The sequence below is a fragment of the Pantherophis guttatus genome, chromosome 16 (assembly GCF_059756535.1).
Source record: "Pantherophis guttatus breed Tessera chromosome 16, ASM5975653v1, whole genome shotgun sequence".
Classification (NCBI taxonomy): Eukaryota; Metazoa; Chordata; class Lepidosauria; order Squamata; family Colubridae; genus Pantherophis; species Pantherophis guttatus.
This window is the reverse complement of record NC_142078.1, coordinates 14341945-14359575: the sequence shown is the minus strand read 5'-3', so window position 1 is coordinate 14359575 and position 17631 is coordinate 14341945. Positions and strand designations below refer to the sequence as shown.

The 17631-nt window shown below is 44.7% G+C and overlaps 2 protein-coding genes and 1 long non-coding RNA gene across 3 annotated transcripts; 1 reads left to right on the top strand and 2 right to left on the bottom strand.

The window, feature by feature from the left end:
• Positions 1-1294: 1294 nt before the first annotated feature.
• Positions 1295-9345, bottom strand: PPP6C (protein phosphatase 6 catalytic subunit). The gene is made up of 7 exons (XM_034406528.3): positions 8861-9345; positions 6836-6931; positions 5965-6030; positions 4657-4798; positions 3449-3528; positions 3129-3338; positions 1295-2353 (listed from the first exon to the last, which is right to left on the bottom strand). The coding sequence occupies exons 1-7, from the start codon at positions 8933-8935 to the stop codon at positions 2105-2107; spliced, it is 918 nt and encodes a 305-aa protein (XP_034262419.1). The 5' UTR covers positions 8936-9345; the 3' UTR covers positions 1295-2104.
• Positions 8079-8463, bottom strand: LOC148111810 (uncharacterized). The gene is made up of 2 exons (XR_015730227.1): positions 8331-8463; positions 8079-8134 (listed from the first exon to the last, which is right to left on the bottom strand). It is a non-coding gene; the product is annotated as an uncharacterized LOC148111810 (long non-coding RNA).
• Positions 9346-9986: 641 nt separating the features above from the next.
• On the top strand, positions 9987-17503 carry RABEPK (Rab9 effector protein with kelch motifs). Its single transcript, XM_060684631.2, has 7 exons — positions 9987-10093; positions 11506-11666; positions 13058-13210; positions 14285-14446; positions 14700-14849; positions 15675-15824; positions 17031-17503. Exons 1-7 carry the CDS (start codon positions 10038-10040, stop codon positions 17279-17281), a joined length of 1083 nt encoding a protein of 360 aa, XP_060540614.2. The 5' UTR covers positions 9987-10037; the 3' UTR covers positions 17282-17503.
• The last annotated feature ends 128 nt before the right edge of the window (positions 17504-17631 follow it).

Sequence of the window (17631 nt, the reverse complement as noted above, 5' to 3'; positions counted from 1 at the left end):
TTTTCTAGTCCTCATGTTCCTGGGAACCCAAGAATTTCCCTCTAGATGCTGAAAAATAAAATAAAATAATATTTTATTAATAATATTTTTTTAATTTATTTTTTAACTAATAAAAATAAAAACAAAGCGTGACTTTAAACTTCCTGAGGAGAATAAACCAGGCAATTAAGAAAGAAAACTTTGGCTGAAGGTTTTTTTGACAATTTTGGTGGGAAACCCTCAAAAAAAAAAAAAAAACCAGGTTGCTGAGGCCAAGTATTAGCCTAAAGGTGGCTGGTGTAGTTTTTGTGTCTTGTTTCTCCACTTTAAAAGACATTTTAAATACTAAATGCTTTATTTTGGTTATAAAGTTGTTTTTCAAAAATAAATGACTAATTGCTCTTATATAAATGACTAGTTGCTCTAATATATATATATATATATATATATATATATATATATATATATATATACAGGGGGAAATGCTGTATTTCAAGGTTTTCTGAGGGAGAATCTTGTACCTAGTCTTGGACTTCAAAAAGCGGGTAGTAAAATTGCCTCAAGTTCCTCTATTTCTTCCACAAGATGGATAGTAATGAGACTGGATTATAAAGGGCTCCTGTTTACTGGCAAACAGGATTATTATAAATACATATAAATATGCACATTAAAACAAACTATTGTTCCCTAAAATGGCAGACAAGATGTCATTTTTCCCTCTGCTGAAGTAAAGGAGGCCACCCTTAGGCCAAGGATGCATTACAAAAATAAAAAACTGACATTTGTCAGGTGTTCATGTACCTAATTTTTTTCAAAATAACCAGTCTTTCTGTGATATATTAAAGGCCTCAAGTTGAAAATACAGTTATTAAAAAATTACAACACCATTATGAAACCATTATGAATACTTAAGCGAGATTTCAATTGAGGGGATGTCCACATTTCAAGTTGATATCTAAAAGAAATATTAAACCGGTGCTGCTCGCTCATTTCCACATTGCTAGATTTGAAATGTAAAAGTAAAAAAATCGTATAAACATTATTTCAAGGTGCTGCTAAAACAGAGATAAAAGAGGCATCACAAATGTCTTTGCTGACTGTTTTAACAATTCCAGTTCCATGTTGAGAAACACATTTTTCATATGGGATCTTAAAATATCTCTCCCAAAATAATTGCTGAGGGCAAAATATTATCTGTAGCCGAAAAACGGGGGGGAAAAAGCTTCCTCAGTACTTTAGTTCCAAAAGCCCAAATGTATTTATAAACTATCCCTGAAAAAAACTGTGTTCTGTTTTAGTCACATGAAAGCACTCATTCACAACAACGTAAGGTTTTATTTTCAAGTTTAACCTAGAGGCAGGGGTTCAAGATTATCACTTTTATTAAAAATACAAGGTATCTGAGAAAAATCAGAACAGTTATTTTAATGTACAAATTCAAATACCTGTAACGGGTTTCCCGTTTTCACTTGGAACCCTAAAAACAAAAACAAAAGCTGAAAGAAAGAAAATATATATATATATAGGAGGGGCAGTTTTCTAAACCACGTATTTATGATTTAAAATATATAAACAAGGTCAGCCCACCTTTACAGCCTAAGGATATGCCCTGAAGTTGGACTAACAAAGTCCCAATATGCACATTAATTTAACTTTGCTGCTGAAATTCCTTAAAAACCTTATCCAAAACAAACCGAAGGAAAAAAAAATATATTCCCAAAGCCAACTCCTGAACGAAATAAAGGAGAATCAGCCTAGTTCTGACGCCTTGCTCTGTTTTTTATTTGATTTTATTTCGAAGGGAAAAGAGTTTTCCCTAAAAACAAAAACAGGGAATCAAAAGCACTAAAAATATATATATATATATGTTATTTTATATGACAAGTTAAGTGCTCGTGGGACATTTCAAAAGCAACCTTAAAAGAAGCCCTAGAAAAGGGAGGATGGGCGCACGGGAAAAGGCAGATTTAAGAAACGCAACGCTACGGACCATGTACAATACATTTGAGATAATTTAAAAATAATAATAATAAAAATTAAAAAAAAAGAAGAAGCATTTCAGCAGCAAAGTGCTCCATAGGATGTACGTCACAAAGAAAAAGGAAGGAGGGCCGGAGGAGGTATTTCAGAGGAAATACGGCGTGGTGGTTCTCGGAGGGATGACGCGCTCGGAATCCGGGACGGCCCGGAAGAGCTTCGGTTCTCTCGTGTTCACGTCTTTAAAGACCATGATTGAGGCGATATTTCCACAGCGGTAGCAGTAGTTCGGAGCAGACCAGACCGTTACCAGCTTCTCGTCAAACATAAATTTATACCCTTCGTGGACCAGCTGGTGAGCCCGGCAGATCAGTTTTAAGTTGTTGATGTGGACAAACTGTCAAAGAGAAGAGGGGAGACTGTAAATATACAGCCCTCACTCAGACTGGGTTTTTTTTAAATTTTTTAATTATTATAACATAAATATAACATTACGACATTTATATATATATTGTGCGTTTTATAGACTGAATATTGCCGAGGCCCCACTCAACTGCCATTTTTCTGGCCTCCGTACACCCTGTTTTCGGGTCTTTTCTCAGCCTTTTTCAGGCATTTTTGGCCCGTTTTTCGGCCTGAAAAAAGCCTCAAAAACAGTCCCAGAAAAGCCTCAAAACGGGCCAGAAAAAGCCTCCAAAACGGGCTGAAAAAAGCCTCCAAAACGGCCCAAAAAAAGCTTCGAAAATGGGCCAAAAGAAACCCCCAAAATGACCCTTAAAAAACATCAAAAATGGGCCGAAAAAAGCCCCCAAAATGACCCGAAATAAGCCTCAAAAACGGCCCCAAAAAGCCTTGAAAACAGGCCAAAAAGAGCCTTGAAAAAGGGCCAAAAAGAACCTTGAAAATGGGCCCCAAAAGCCTCAAAAATGGGCTGAAAAAAGCCCCGGAAACAGGCCAAAAAAATACTGGAAAAGGCCCGAAAAATGGTAGGCCAAAAACTTTTTTTTGTTTATTTTTCTCTTCTAAATTTAGGTGTGTCTTACAGTCCGAAAAATACAGTTAAGTTCCTTGTTTCCTATCTCAGATAATATTCTGGATGCAAATCAGACAGGCTGCAAGAAACCAGAAAGCAGGCAAACACAATGTTGGGGTGAATTTTCTCCGGAGTTTACCTCGTTGGTGACTTTAGCACCAAAAAGCCACCCGGCTCCTCGAGGACTAATGGCCCAGGTGTCCACATCTTCTGGATCCGACCACACGAGATCACAGAAAGCCCCCTTGTGAGGAATCTCTTGGTTGCGCTCGATGGTTCGGATCTGATCCAGTGTTTTGATGTCCGGAGAAAGACCTCCGTGCACGCAGAGGATCTGTTCATCTATCAACTTGAGGAAAATAGAATTGGGGGTGTTACTCTCCCTCGAAAGTCAAAAGCTACCCAGGGGAAGAGGACTGAATCATAAATTATTATTATTATTTTTTTGGAAACACTTACCGCTGCTACTGTGAGCATGTCGAAGACTTTAGTGCAGTATCTCCAGGCATTTGCATTACCGTATTTTGTTTGGCATTCATCTGTTTGGGAGGTAAGGGGAAGGAGAGAAAATAAAAGACGCCATGTTCTATTATTTATTTTCATTTATATCCTTCCTTCATTTCATATTTATATTTTTCGGAGTATAAGATGCACTTCCCACCCCCCTAAAAGAGGGTGAAAATGTGGGTGCATCTTATACACCGAATGTAGCCCTGCCTACCCCCACCCTTTGGCCTCTGCCTCCCAGTAATTCGCCTCCTTGCAGCAAGCAAGCCCGTTTCAGCTTCAGCACAGCCTGATTAGCAAAAGCAGCTGATGGTCGATTGGATCGGCCTCCAGGCCATCAGCTGTTTCAGGCTGCAGGGATTGCCATTGCCTATTGCCGCTCACGCCCCATTTGCTGCAAGGAGGCAAATTGCTGGGAGGCGGAGGCATTTTTTTTCCCCCTTGTGCTAATCAGGCTGGGCTGAAACTGAAACAGGCTGTTTGCTGTAAGGAGGCAAATTGCTGGGAGGCAGATTTTTTTCCCCTTGTTTTCCTCCCCAAAAAAGGTAGGTGCATCTTATAGTCCAGAGCGTCTTATACTCCGAAAAATATGGTATATAAAGTTCAAGATGGTGAATGTATTTAATATTCCTTCCTCTTCTTATTTTTCCGTGAGCCAAAGTCATCCAGGCGGCATTCATGCCTAATTTTGGCTGGGACTATAACTCACCATTTTCTGGTGATTGTCCCAAAGTCACCTACTTGTCTTTCATGGCTAAAACAGGACTAGAACTCACCGTCTCCTGGTGATTGGCCTAAAGTCACCCAGCCAGTTTTCATGCTTAAGGTAGGACTAGAACTCACCGTCTCCTGGTGATTGGCCCAAAGTCACCCAACCGCTTTCATACCTAAGTAAGGACTAGAATTCATTGTCTCCTGATTTCTAGCCTGGTTTCTAACCTTAACCACCAGATCTACTGTTTCTCCATCCCTGAGCATCAGATTGAATTCCACAAACTATGAGACTGGCGGTTGATTTTAGCTGCCAGTGAAAAATGTTTCTATAATCCTTTTTTTAAAAAAAGCCACCAGAAAGGCAAATTAAATCGTAACCGTTTTATGCTGATTTGTAATGGAAAAAATTGGTCGCAAGAAGCCCGTGGGAGCTTCGGGGAACTCACCGTAAAATCCGTAGACTTGGGTTATCTGTCTGCTTTCATGATTCCCACGCAAGAGCGTGATTCGATCCGGCCACTTTGCTTTCAGGGCAAGAAGATAAGTAAAGGTCTCTAGACTGTAATAGCCTCGGTCTACGAAATCACCCTGGAAGACAAAACAAGGCTTTACTATATTTCAGTGGCAAGACTCTGCTCAGGCTGCAATTTTATGAATAGGTAATCGACGTTAGCAGGGTTTGCATTAAACTGAACAGAACATTGTGCTGTAGTTCTCGATGTTCCCAAATCTAATTATTTTTGCTTTTCAATTATTTCTCAATCGGTCCTAGGACAGGGATGGCAAACCTTTTTGGCACTGAGTGCCCAAACCGGAACATGCGTGCATGTGGATGTGCTGGAGCACCGGAAACCTGAAAACCAGCTGGCCAGTGCACGCATACCTGTTTTGGGGCTGTTTTTTGGGCTGAAAATGGCCTAAAAACTGGCCCAGAAAATGGTGTGAAAAAGGCCCCCCAAAAAACAGTGTATTTTTTTGGCAGTTTTTCAGGCTGTTTTCAGGCCGTTTTCCGGTGCTCTGGCACCTGTGAAGAGCAGCTGTGATGGCGCGCGTGCCCACAGAAAGGGGTCTGCGTGCCACCTCTGGCGCATGTGCTATTGGTTCACCATCACAACCCTAGGATATAAGGTAAAGGTTCCCCGACTCTAGGGGGCGGTGCTCATCTCCGTTTCAAAGCCACTGTCCGAAGACGTCTCCATGGTCATGTGGCCGGCATGACTCAATGCCAAAGGCGCATGGAACGCTATTCCCTTCCCACCAAAGGGGGTCCCTATTTTCCTACTTGCATTTTTTACCTGCTTTCAAACTGCTAGGTTGGCAGAAGCTGGGACAAGTCACGGGAGCTCACCCCGTTACGCGGCACTAGGGATTCGAACCGCTGAACTGCCGACCTTTCGATTGACAAGCTCAGCGTCTTAGCTACTGAGCCACCGCATCCCTATAATATAGGATTATATATTATAATCCTATATTATAGGATTAAACTGTAGGATATAGTGCACATAATTATCCAAATACCTTATCAACAAAACTATGGATTCCTCCAAACACTTGTTAGAAAGTTTAGAGTCTAAGCAACTGTGCTGTCTTCATTTTTTAGTCTGTCATTACTAGCTGCCACTCCCTTTTTTTAAAATTATATGTGCTCAGCAAAAAGAACAGGAGCTGTATTCTCACAACACAAAACCACAAGAGTAATCTTCCCCCCCTTGATATCGCATGCCAAATTCTGTTTTCTCTACTTTTGTTCATACCATAAATATGTAGTTCGTGTCAGGAACCTGACCTCCAGTTCTGAATAATTCACATAGATCATAAAACTGAAAAGCAAAAAAGAAACAAGTATCCACTGAAATTATTTTGAACTCTTGATGGACTTGTAAATGTGACCCTTTACAAATACTGAAAATGGTCCCGAAAGCCTGACCAAAATAATGATGGACATGCAGTTAATGACAAGACATCACAACTGCAAGAACTGTTAAAAAGTTTAAAAACTGATCCTAGGGCAATCCGATAGCTGTCGATCCAACAGGAATGTTCCAATTACCTCTTTTTTTTTCCAGTAATGCCTGGCACTGTTTAGGTACCCAAAACGGCAACTCTGAGAAGCAGAAGTGAGCCGCGAGTTGAGATTTGCGTAAAATCAAAAACCGTTTGTGAAAATCGTAAGGAAAAACTAACCCGACTGCTAATTAGACATACGTTAAGAGAGGACAGAATGATCATTAGGAAGTGGAAATGTAGAATTAGATGGAAGAAGAAAACAGAATAAGATTGAATTCTCAGAAGGAATTCTTTAGAATTAGCTAAAAGCCTCACTCGTCTGATGTACTCTTCTAGCACCCTCTGTTTGAGCTACGGGCCTTGATACTCTTTCAAAAATTACTTAATAGGAACTTTTCTGCTTTACGCTTGCAAAAAGAATATTTCTTTTGCCACTACGGCAGTTGAGAAAGGCCATTCCCTTTCTCCTGCCCAAAGCCTGCTCTTTTTCTTCACCCAAGTCCGACTTTAGCACCAAGCAGTCGTTCCCGTTTCCCCTAAGCTAATTGTTGTACTCTCTTTACAGGTGTCGGAGAAAACAGTGTCAAAGGAGGCAGGGTCCGTAGGAAATTATTCCACCTGTCCATGAATGTCACCACAGACGGTAACAGGGGTAGAAACCGGCTGCACGTTGGATTCTTCCAGGAGCAGGTCACAGACATAATCGCACAATCGCTGGAAAGACAGAACAGGTCAGGGCATGATTCACCTATGTTGCTAACATGACATCAAATTCCCCTTACGGTCCCAAAATGTATTATTTATTTCATTTCTGAATGGTCGTCAAAGCCCAAGAAATACACCTTTTCTTGCAGGTGTGTCATGACCCAAACTACGCAACAGCATCAATGCTAATCAATGCTAGTCTAGCAGCATTGATGAGTCTAGCACTGATGATGTTATCTAATTTGGGTCACAAAATAACCAAGTTCCGACAGCACCAAGGATCCCACAGTCTTCTTCCTCCATGCAAACCCCACTCCCTTCTAGCACTGATGAGATTTCCTAGTTGGGTCATGAAACGTCTATAAGAAATGTGTAAACGCAAAAAGTTGAGGCTGGAGTGTGTTTTATCTTGTACTGTGCTGGGAAGGGTTGAAAGTCAATACCTCCCTCCTTTCCTTTCCTTTCCTTTCCTTTCCTTTCCTTTCCTTTCCTTTCCTTTCCTTTCCTTCTTTCCTTTCCTTTCCTTTCCTTTCCTTTCCTTTCCTTCCCCCTTGTATTTCACACCCCCTTTTCTGCTCTTAATTTCTTTTTTCTTTTTATATTTTATATTTTATATAATAAAAGCCACTGAGCCACTGCGTCCCATTCCTCTAGTTTTATATCATATATTATTTTATATTATATTATATGTATTACGAAGTGGTGTAGGGTTTCTTGCCTGGGCAGGGGGTTGGACTAGAAGACCTCCAAGGTCCCTTCCAACTCTTGTTATTCTATTCTATCCTATTCTATAACCATTTTTAGCCTTGGTGGCGCAGCAGACTAAAGCGCTGTTAAGTAGCACTTAGCTGCCTGCAATTACTGTGAGTTCAAATCTCACCAGGCTCAAGGTTGACTCAGCCTTCCATCCTTTTGAGGTAGGTAAAATGAGGACCCAGATTGTGGGGGCAATAAGCTGACTTTGTATAAAAAAAGAACACCGCTTTGGGGGGGGGGGGCGCGAAAGCCCTACTTAAGCAGGTATATACAAAAAGTATGAAGGCTATTGCTTAACGTATTGTAAGCCGCCCTGAGTCTCCGGAGAAGGGCGGCATAAAAATCGAACCAATCAATCAATCAATCAATCAATTTTTTTTTTTGCCGAAACCAAAAAATCTTTCTTTCTTTCTTTCTATCATCTCTATCTATCTATCTATCTATCTATCTATCTATCTATCTATCTATTTTATGTGATTTGTATGCCGCCCTATCTCTCTCTCTCTCTCTCTCTCTCTCTATCTATCTATTTTATGTGATTTGTATGCCGCCCTATCTCTCTATCTCTCTATCTCTCTATCTCTCTATCTATCTATTTTATGTGATTTGTATGCCGCCCTATCTCTATCTACCTACCTACCTACCTACCTACCTATCTATTTATTTTATGTGATTTGTATGCCGCCCTATCTCCGTAGACTCAGGGCGGCTCACAGCAATAAAAACAAACCCAACGAAACCTAAAATACATACGAAATACATAAATGTATAAATATAATTTTAAAACCTATATTAAAACCCATTAAAATAACCAACGCCCCCCCCCTCAGTCCAGTGTTAGACTGTTCCTTCCTCCAAATCAGGCAGGTTCAGATTCAACCTGGAAAGGGGACCACCAGGAAATCCCTCCTCCCAGGGTGGGGGGCAAATGAACCAGGGGAGTGGGTGGGAAAAAAAATTAAAGGAGGCTCCCAAGGCATCCTGTCAAAGTGGGACACTCAATGGGAGCCCATGGAAGAGGGGGAGGGGAGATAGGGGGGTATGAAGCCCCCCTCCCCCTTGGCATAGGGGGGACCTCCTTCCTCCTTTCCTTAGATGTCAATCAGGACCTCCCCCCCACCCCTCCCCTCCCCTCCTGAGGCCCCTCCCATCTCCCCTCCCCTCCCCCCACCCCAGCCTCACCTTGAGGTCGTTCTCGGGCAGGTACTTGCAGAGCCTGGCTATCTCCACGTACTTATCCAAGTCCAGCGGCGCCATTTTGGGAGAGCGGCTCCGGTGTGGGGGGAGGGGAGGTGGTGGGGAGGGAAGGGGGAGGGGAGGGAGGCCGAAAGAGGAGGAGGAAGAGAAAGAGAAAGGCAAGAGAGGACCGGACCGGAAGCTGCGAGTCGCACTTCCGGCTTGGGGGGGCCCCCCCACGTCGCGGGGGGAAAGGCGGGAAAGGCGGGTCCTGTCAGGCGACGCAACAGGCTCAGCGGAGGCAGCCGGTGCGAGCGACGCCGCTTTTTTGTATTTTTTTTAACCGCCTTCTCTCAGCTCCCGGTCTTCTTCCGGCCGCACCGGAAGTGAGGAAGGCAACTTCCGGTGGGGATTTTGAATCGGATATGTGTTTCTTTCTGGTCCGCCCCGAGACCGCTTCCGGTTGTCTGCTTCCGGCGTCACTCTCTCTCTTTCTCTCTCTCTCTCTCACTCGCCCCGCCCCCGGGAGTTCCATTATGGCGTCCAAACGGCCGCCCTTGCCCCGAGGCATGCTGGGATTTGGAGTCAACAGCTTTTTTTTGCAACTGTTCCTTTTAAAAGAGGCTGTTTGCAAAGAAGCCCAGCGGGCATAGTTCACGCTGGCTGGGGATTAGGGGCATTGGCGTCCCCAAAAGCACCCGTGCAAAAAAGCCTTTGCCTCTAGTTGTTTGGCAGGAGAGTTTGGAACAAGTCCCACTTTCAACAGTTCAATAAAAAAATTTTTTTTTAATATTTTTATAAAAAAACGCATCATATTAATATTGTAAAAAACGCATCGTATTAATATTCTTTGCAAAAAAAAAGGAGACCGGCGATTGCCTTTATTTATTTATTTATTTTTGCATGCAAAATATAAAACAATATATAAAATATAAAATAAATTTCCCCCCCAAAATTAAAAATGTGAGAAATAAATAAAACGATTATAACCACCAAAATGCAAAGGCGGCTGCAGAGACCCCTTTGATGTTTGGGAGACATCAAAGAGGTGGGTTGGGGGGGGAGGGAGGGAGGTGCCAATTGCCTAGCAACGGCCCGGGGAGGGCGGGGTCTCCATGCAAAAAAAACAAAAAACAAAAACCACGCCTCTTTTCTCCCCCCCCCCAACTCTGGCTTTGCCCCAATGGAGAAGGTGCTGCGGAAGCTGAAGCCCAGGCAGAGACCGCAGGCGGCCGCCTGGTAACGTGTCTCCTTGCACGTGTGCATTGCTAGGATCGGCGCAAAAAAAGGGGGGGCATGCAAGATCCAAAGGGGGGGGGGAGATGCTGAAGGCAGGAGTGGGGAAGGAGGGTGTAGAGCGTGGGAGGCTCCTTGCATGCACGCGCACAACAAGGGGAAGGAAGGAAGGAAGGCTTGGCACGTCTGCACGCTTTGACCTTTGCAGGAGAAGAGAAGGACGAAGAGAGAGCCTGGGCATCTTCAGATGGGCATCTTCCTTCCTTCCTTCCTTCCTTCCTTCCTTCCTTCCTTCCTTCCTTCCTTCCTTCTTCCTTCCTTCCTCCTTTCCTTCCTTCCTTCTTTCCTTTCCTTCCTACCTTCCTTCCTTCCTTCCTTTCCTTTCCTTCCTTCCTTCTTTTCTTTCCTTCCTTCCTTCCTTCCTCCTTTCCTTCCTTCTTCCTTCCTTCCTTCCTTCCTTCCTTCCTTCCTTCCTTCCTTCCTTCCCACCTTGGTGGCCCCCTTTCCTGGTTCCAGTTTTAGGCAGGTCTTGCTTGGCCACTTGAAGATCATTCAAGCGTGCAAAAATTCCAGGATCCTTCCTCGCCCCGGGCGATGCAGAATTCCTAAAAAAAAAATCCATCCCGTTGGGTAGTAGGGAAAGAGGGTGGGGTATTATCCCCCTAGAAAATGTGCCCCGCTGTACAATTTAATGGTCCTGTGTTTTTTGGGGGGGGCGGAAATTTGGGCATAAATGGGGTCCTTGGAGGATTTTTATGCAGGCGTTTCACGACCCAACTAGATAACGTCATCAGTGCTAGAGGGAGTGGGGGTTTGCGGAGTGAAGGAGGAGGACCGTGGGGTCTTCTGAGCTTGGTGGTTTTCTTGCAGACCTTTCATGACCCAACTAGATAACGTCGTCAGTGCTAGAGGGAGTGGGGGTTTGTGGAGTGGAGGAGGAGGACCGTGGGGTCTTCTGAGCTTGGAGACCTTTCATGACCCAACTTGCTAACGTCATCAGTGCTAATGAGTGTATTGTTTGCTCCCTGTTTATATACAGTAGCTTCTCCTTTCAGTCTGGGTGGAGGTGTGGTTTTCTCCTTGGATAATTTGTCTGAATCCCTGCTTATCTATTGGGTGCTGGTTGCGGAGTGAAAATAAACAGAGAGCACACACACCCCCATACTCTCTCACACTGATGACGTTACCTAGTTGGGTCACAAAAGGTCTGCAAGAAAACCACCAAGCTCAGAGAGCACCACAGTTCAACCCTGAGTTATAAATATTCTCTTTTTATTTATTTCATTTATTTGTCGCATTCCTATGCCGCCCAACTCCCTGGGGACTCTTTTATCAGCAGCTGGATGAATGTTTCTTCTGTTTCTCCCTTTCTCTCCTCCTCTCTCTCTCTCTCCATCTCTCTCTCTGCCTGCCAGGTATTCCCTCGCCTTGTGCGGGAAGAGCCCCTGCGCTCGTGTGGGCCAAAACTCTTTATATCTGCCTCCTTTGGAGCCGGGAAGCAGAAATGGGAAAGTGGTTATCATCGCCGGAGCAAATCCGAGTGGAAGTTTCGCTGACTCCTATTGTATTGATCTTGGTGAGTTAGGCTGGGAGGGAAAAAGCATAGGAAGTGGACATTGCTGAATTGAATTTCCTGGAGGTGGGTGTCTCATTTCCATACTGCATTAAACTATAGGCGTGTATTAAAAATAACCATGTTTCTAGTCCTTATGGATACATGGCCGAGCAGAGCAGAGCATAGAGGTAAAATAGAATTATTTTTACTGGCCAATGGCGATCGGACACACAAGGAATTTGTCTCCGGTGCATAAGGTCACAGTAAATAGCAGGTCGTAAATCATAGTTACAATCATTACGATTGTAGGTTGGTAGGTTGTAGGATTGTACGATTAGGTTACGAACAACAATTGATAAATCATAAACCAATAGAAGAAGATAGTAGAGAAAAGATGAGAAATAAGACAGCGCTGTGAGAATTAAGTGTTCGGCAGAGGGATGGCACGCGGGGAGGACGGACAGACGGACGGATGGACGACTGACTATATGTCTGGTTGTTTGTTATAGCGGCGTCCCGAGAGGAGAAGTTGAAACAGTTTATGTCCAGGATGTGAGGGGTCTGTAAATATACTGCTCAAAAAAATAAAGGGAACACAAGCAGAAGACATCCGTGATCTGAATGAATGAAATAGCCTTATTAAATACTTTGTTCTTTACGCACAGTAGTTTATACATTGCTCAAACAACTAAAGGGAACGCAAAACTACTGTATGTAACGAACAAAGTATTTAATAAGGCTATTTCATTCATTTGGATCTCGGATGTCTTCTGCTTGTGTTCCCTTTATTTTTTTTGAGCAGTGTATTTTCTCAGCCCTCTTTCTAGTAGTAGACAGGTCCTCCGTGGAAAGCAGCTGCTTGCTTTTAAGCTAGTTAAATACCCAGAGCGTAGATCGAGCCGTGTGTAAAGGAAGGAATTGGGATGGCGTTGGGAGGTTTTGATTTCTCAACCATGAGAGTTTTTTGCTTCCCAGCAGGAAATCTTAAAACGCATTTAGGGCTTGATATCTGTCCTCAGGATGGATAAAAATCAATGATTTTTTTAAAAAAATCAGATTTTTTTTTGATTTAAATCGGATTTTTTTGGTTTTTATCGAATTTATTTTAATAAAAAACGTTTGGGGTAAAAATCTACCGTAAGATAGTTTTCTATTTAAGATACATAAATAATTTAGTTTATTCAGCATGAAACGGAGCTTAGTTATGTAGCACGAGGCTGTATATTCTGCAATACTGGGACGATCGGTGAGTCAACAGTGGGTCAAAGGAGGAGCAGAGATGACAGTTGCTCTTTAAAAATTATGATTTAAATCGAGTTGATTTAAATCAAGCCTTTTTACTAGTGATTTAAATTGTGATTTAAATCAACTCGATTTAAATCAAATCCACCCTGTCTGTCCTTCCATTGTAGATGCTAATTGCTGGACCGCGCCAGGCTGGGTAAATCTGTTGCCACGCTACGAACATGCTGCGTTTGTCCCCACGAGCCGTCCCAACACCGTCTGGGTCTACGGAGGGGCTAGTGAAACTGGGAACCGAGATTGCGTACAGGTTTTGGATCTCGGTAAGTATCCTTCTGCTCGGTCCCTCGCTCTTATCGAATCCGATCTAAATCGATAGGCCGATAGCCCTTGAGTTAACCAACCCGTTTATTTAGCGATCTGTTGGAAAGCGCAAACGGTGCTGAACAGAAGTGACTCGTGACACAATCCTTGCGCTTACCACCAGTAGCATCCCTGCAGTTACATTAAATACACAACCACACCCAAATTGCAATCATGAATTTGTGCTGTTATAGTCTCCTGGGGGCAGGTGTGTGTGTGTGTGTTTTCCCAGTGGTGAAATCCAATTTTTTTTTTACTACCGGTTCTGTGGGCGTGGCTTGGTGGGCATGGCAGGGGAAGGATACTGCAAAATCTCCATTCCCACCCCACTCCAGGGGGAAGGATATTGCAAAATCCCCATTCCTTCCCCACTCCAGGGGAAGGATTCTGCAAAATCTCCATTCCCTGCCCACTCCAGGGGAAGGATACTGCAAAATCCCCATTCCTTCCCCACTCCAGGGGAAGGATACTGCAAAATCTCCATTCCCTGCCCACTCCTGGGGAAAGGATACTGCAAAATCCCTGTTCCCATCCCACTCCAGGGGAAGGATACTGCAAAATCTGTTCCCATCCCACTCCAGGGGAAGGATACTGCAAAATCCCCATTCCCTGCCCACTCCAGGGGAAGGATACTGCAAAATCTCCATTCCCTGCCCACTCCAGGGGAAGGATACTGCAAAATCTCCATTCCCTGCCCACTCCTGGGGAAAGGATACTGCAAAATCCCTGTTCCCATCCCACTCCAGGGGAAGGATACTGCAAAATCTGTTCCCATCCCACTCCAGGGGAAGGATACTGCAAAATCCCCATTCCCTGCCCACTCCAGGGGAAGGATACTGCAAAATCTCCATTCCCTGCCCACTCCAGGGGAAGGATACTGCAAAATCCCTGTTCCCATCCCACTCCAGGGGAAGGATATTGCAAAATCCCCATTCCTTCCCCACTCCAGGGGAAGGATACTGCAAAATCTCCATTCCCTCCCCACTGCAGGGGAAGAATACGGGACACAACAACTCACAGTTTTCTCTTCCTAGAAACCGGGTCGTGGGAGAAAACCAAGGTGATCGGCAATCCACCGAGCCCTCGCACGTTCCACACCTCCACGGCAGCAATTGGGGATCGGTTCTATGTATTTGGAGGAGGGGATAAAGGGGTAGATCCTGTCCAGGACCAGCAGCTTCACATCCTCGACTCAAGTAAATGAACAGATTTAAGGCTTTTATTATTATTTTGTTTCCACGCGCCCTTAAGTTGCACGGGCTAAAAGGAAAGTAGGCGAACTCCAGATCCCAGCCTTCCCTGCGGGCATTTGTTATTTTGGCTGGGGCTGCTTCACCCATCCTACTAAGAGCCTCATTTGCTTCTCCTGAAAATGGGCACGTTAGAAAAAAAATCATCTTCGTTCTCATTTGAGGACAAGCGAGCCTGATTTTGTTTTCCCTCTTTCAGCCACGTTGACGTGGTCGCAGCCAGAGGTGCGCGGTCAGCCTCCTGCTCCCCGGCATGGTCACGTGGTGGTGGCGGTGGAGAATCGACTGTTTGTACATGGCGGCTTGGCGGGTGACACGTTTTACGACGACCTGTTCTCCCTTGACATAAGTAAGTGCACCCTGTGATGTTAAAATTAGCAAGGAAGGTACGTTTGAGTCTTCTCTCTCTCTCTCTCTCCCTCTCTTTCTGTCTTTCTGTCTCTCTTTCTCTCTCCCTTCTCTGTCTTTGTCAGTCTTTCTCTGTCTGTCTCTCTTGCGCTGTCTCTTTATCTTTGTCTCACTCGCTCTCTCCCCCTTCTCTCCCTCTGTCTGTCTGTCTGTCTCTCTCTCTCTCCCCCTTTCTCTCTGTCTCCGTCTCTCGTTGTCTCTCTCCCCACTTTCTCTGTCTCTGTCTTTGTCTCTCTCTCCCCTTTCTCTTTCTGTCTCTCTTGCTCTGCGTCTCTCCTCCTTCTCTCTCTGTCTCTATCTTTGTCTTTCTCTGTCTCTCTCCTGTCTCTATCTTTGTCTCTCGCTGTCTCTCCCCTTCTGTCTGTCTCTTGCTCTATCTTTCTGTCTTTCTCTGTCTCTCACTCCGTCTCTCTGCCCCCTTCTCTCTCTCTGTCTTTGTCTGTCTCTTTGTCTCCCTCTTTTTCCCTTTCTCTCTCTCTCTCTCTCTCTCTCTCTCTCTCAAAATCTTTCCGAAAAAAAGCGGATCTGATCTTCCCAAGTTTCCTCCTCCACCATTTTGTCTTCGCCGACACCAAAATGGCTCCTATCAGGACCTATCCCAGCTTCCAAAAACGCTTCCGAATGAACTTTGGGGCTGTCCGATTCCACTGTTGAATGCTGAAATGCTACTTTTTAAAGGGGAGGGTCATCTTGAATTAAAGCAAGCCATGATTTATTTTGAACTTTGCACCAGAGGGCCCTGAGGGTGATCGCGTTATCTCTGCAGGGGACCTCAAATGGGAGAAGTTGTCCGCCTCGGGATCCGTTCCTGGAGGCCGAGCGGCCCACTCAGCGCTTGCTTTCCGAGGTCACATTTACATCTTTGGAGGAATGGACCCAACAGGCGAACTCAATACCACGTACAGATATCACATAGGTATCCTTGGCGGTTATTTTAATTCTCTTGGCGCGTCAAGATAGGTGCGATGGCTTTTCCGGGACTATCTTGGACGTCCTCTAGAGTAGTGATGGCTAACCTTTTTGACATCGCGTGCCAGAAGTGGGGGGTCGCGCGAATCCATGGCCACACCATTTTATGTGCCCCACCCCCCCGCGCATGCACGCACGACCCACCCCCTCAAACTTTTTAAACGGGGAGCCAAATCACAGTCCCTCAGACTGTTTTGGGGGGGGGGGGGCGCGGACCCGCTGGACGGACGTGGCTAGCTGGTCATGTGACTGCACGGGCATGGCCAATTTAGCGGCCCAAACAATACCCACAAATTAAAAACTTTTGTTAATGCTCCTGGGGGTGGAAAGCAGGTTAGGGAAGGGATGTGGCTGCCTTGGGTGTGTATGAGGGACTTCTGTTTATGTGTGTATGTCTCTCTCTCCTGAGGCCGGGGACGCCAAAAATGAGCCGGTTTTGGCCTCCCGAGACCTCCACACGTCCCATTTTTGGCCTCCCCGGCCTCCAGTATTTACTTATTTATTTATTTATTTATTTACTTATTTATTATTTATTTATTAATTTATTTATTGATTTATTATATTTATTATATTTCTATACCGCCTTTCTCCCGTAGGACTCAAGGCGGTGTAGTCAAGAAAAATATAGATACGCAAACATCATAAAATTGCTAATTAAAATTATTATTATAACGTAGTTTGGCCCAATTCAATAGAACCTAAAATTAGATAACATTTTAAAAACATTCACACGTTCATGTGTAGCCCCGCTTGTTGGAACAAGTATTACTCTGCTGCCCAAAAAGGCGCCCAATTTTTGGCCTCTAGAAGGCGGGTGGGGGCCTGCGGGTAGGTGGGGCAATGTGGGCGGGGCATCTTGGTGGTCCCACGCGGGCCGGATTAATGGCTTCGGCGGGCCGTAGTTTGAGGACCCCCGGGTTAGCAGGTTAGAAACTGGGAGACTGAGAGTTCTAGTCCCGCTTTAGCCACGAAAGCCAGCTAGGAGACTTTGGGCCAGTCCCTCCGTCTCTCTCTCTCCATCAACCTAGCCCACCTCGCAGTGTTGTTGTTGTGGGGAAAACAGGAGTATTAGGTATCGTTTGCTGCCTTATTTCTAAAAAATAACCCATTTTGTTTTTCTTTCTGGAAACATTTAAAACCTAACCCGCTGCAGAAAAAAATCATTGGACGCAGATGGAGTTCACCGCTCCGTTACCTCCTGGACGGCTGGACCACTCCATGTGCGTCATTCCTTGGCAAACTTCCGACGAAGACCCCCCCGGTCACAAAGGAACCGAGGAGGCTGCTCAAGGGGACGGAGGGCAGCCAGAGGAAGGGCTCGTTCACCTCTGCTTGGTATTTGGGGGCATGAATATGAAAGGGAATATCTATGACGACTGTATCGTGAGCGTGCTGGAAGAATAAAGTTGGGCCGTGCGAGTGGTAAGGCTCGTGGTCTGATGGGTGTGGCTTGGTTCTCCCAACTGCATTGGGCAGGGAAGCGGTCACACCTCCTGTATTTAATTGTCCGTCACCTTTTATTTAAAAAAAAAAAAGAAATAAATGTTGGAAATATTTGTCGTCTCAAGCCTGCAAGCAGCAAGGCTGCAGGGAATAAACGGGTTTCAATAAAAGAGGATATTTGCAGCTCGGGGTCGGTGTTCTCTTTTTTTAGCCTGGCTGGTTTTCCTGCAGACGTTTCATTACCCAACTAGGGAACATCATCAGTGCTAGAAAGAGAAGAGGGGGAGGAAGACAACGATGGGGTCCTCGGT

Bases quoted from the DNA above. Each gene is read 5' to 3' on its own strand.
- PPP6C (XM_034406528.3), bottom strand. From the start codon at position 8,935: ATGGCGCCGCTGGACTTGGATAAGTACGTGGAGATAGCCAGGCTCTGC. The intron at 4,799-5,964 runs GTATGAACAAAA...TTTGTCTTCCAG, and splicing joins ACACGAACTACATATTTATG to GGTGATTTCGTAGACCGAGG. The intron at 2,354-3,128 runs GTAAACTCCGGA...TCTCTTTGACAG, and splicing joins GTGCTAAAGTCACCAACGAG to TTTGTCCACATCAACAACTT.
- RABEPK (XM_060684631.2), top strand. From the start codon at position 10,038: ATGGAGAAGGTGCTGCGGAAGCTGAAGCCCAGGCAGAGACCGCAGGCG. The intron at 11,667-13,057 runs GTGAGTTAGGCT...CTTCCATTGTAG, and splicing joins CTCCTATTGTATTGATCTTG to ATGCTAATTGCTGGACCGCG. The intron at 13,211-14,284 runs GTAAGTATCCTT...TTCTCTTCCTAG, and splicing joins CGTACAGGTTTTGGATCTCG to AAACCGGGTCGTGGGAGAAA.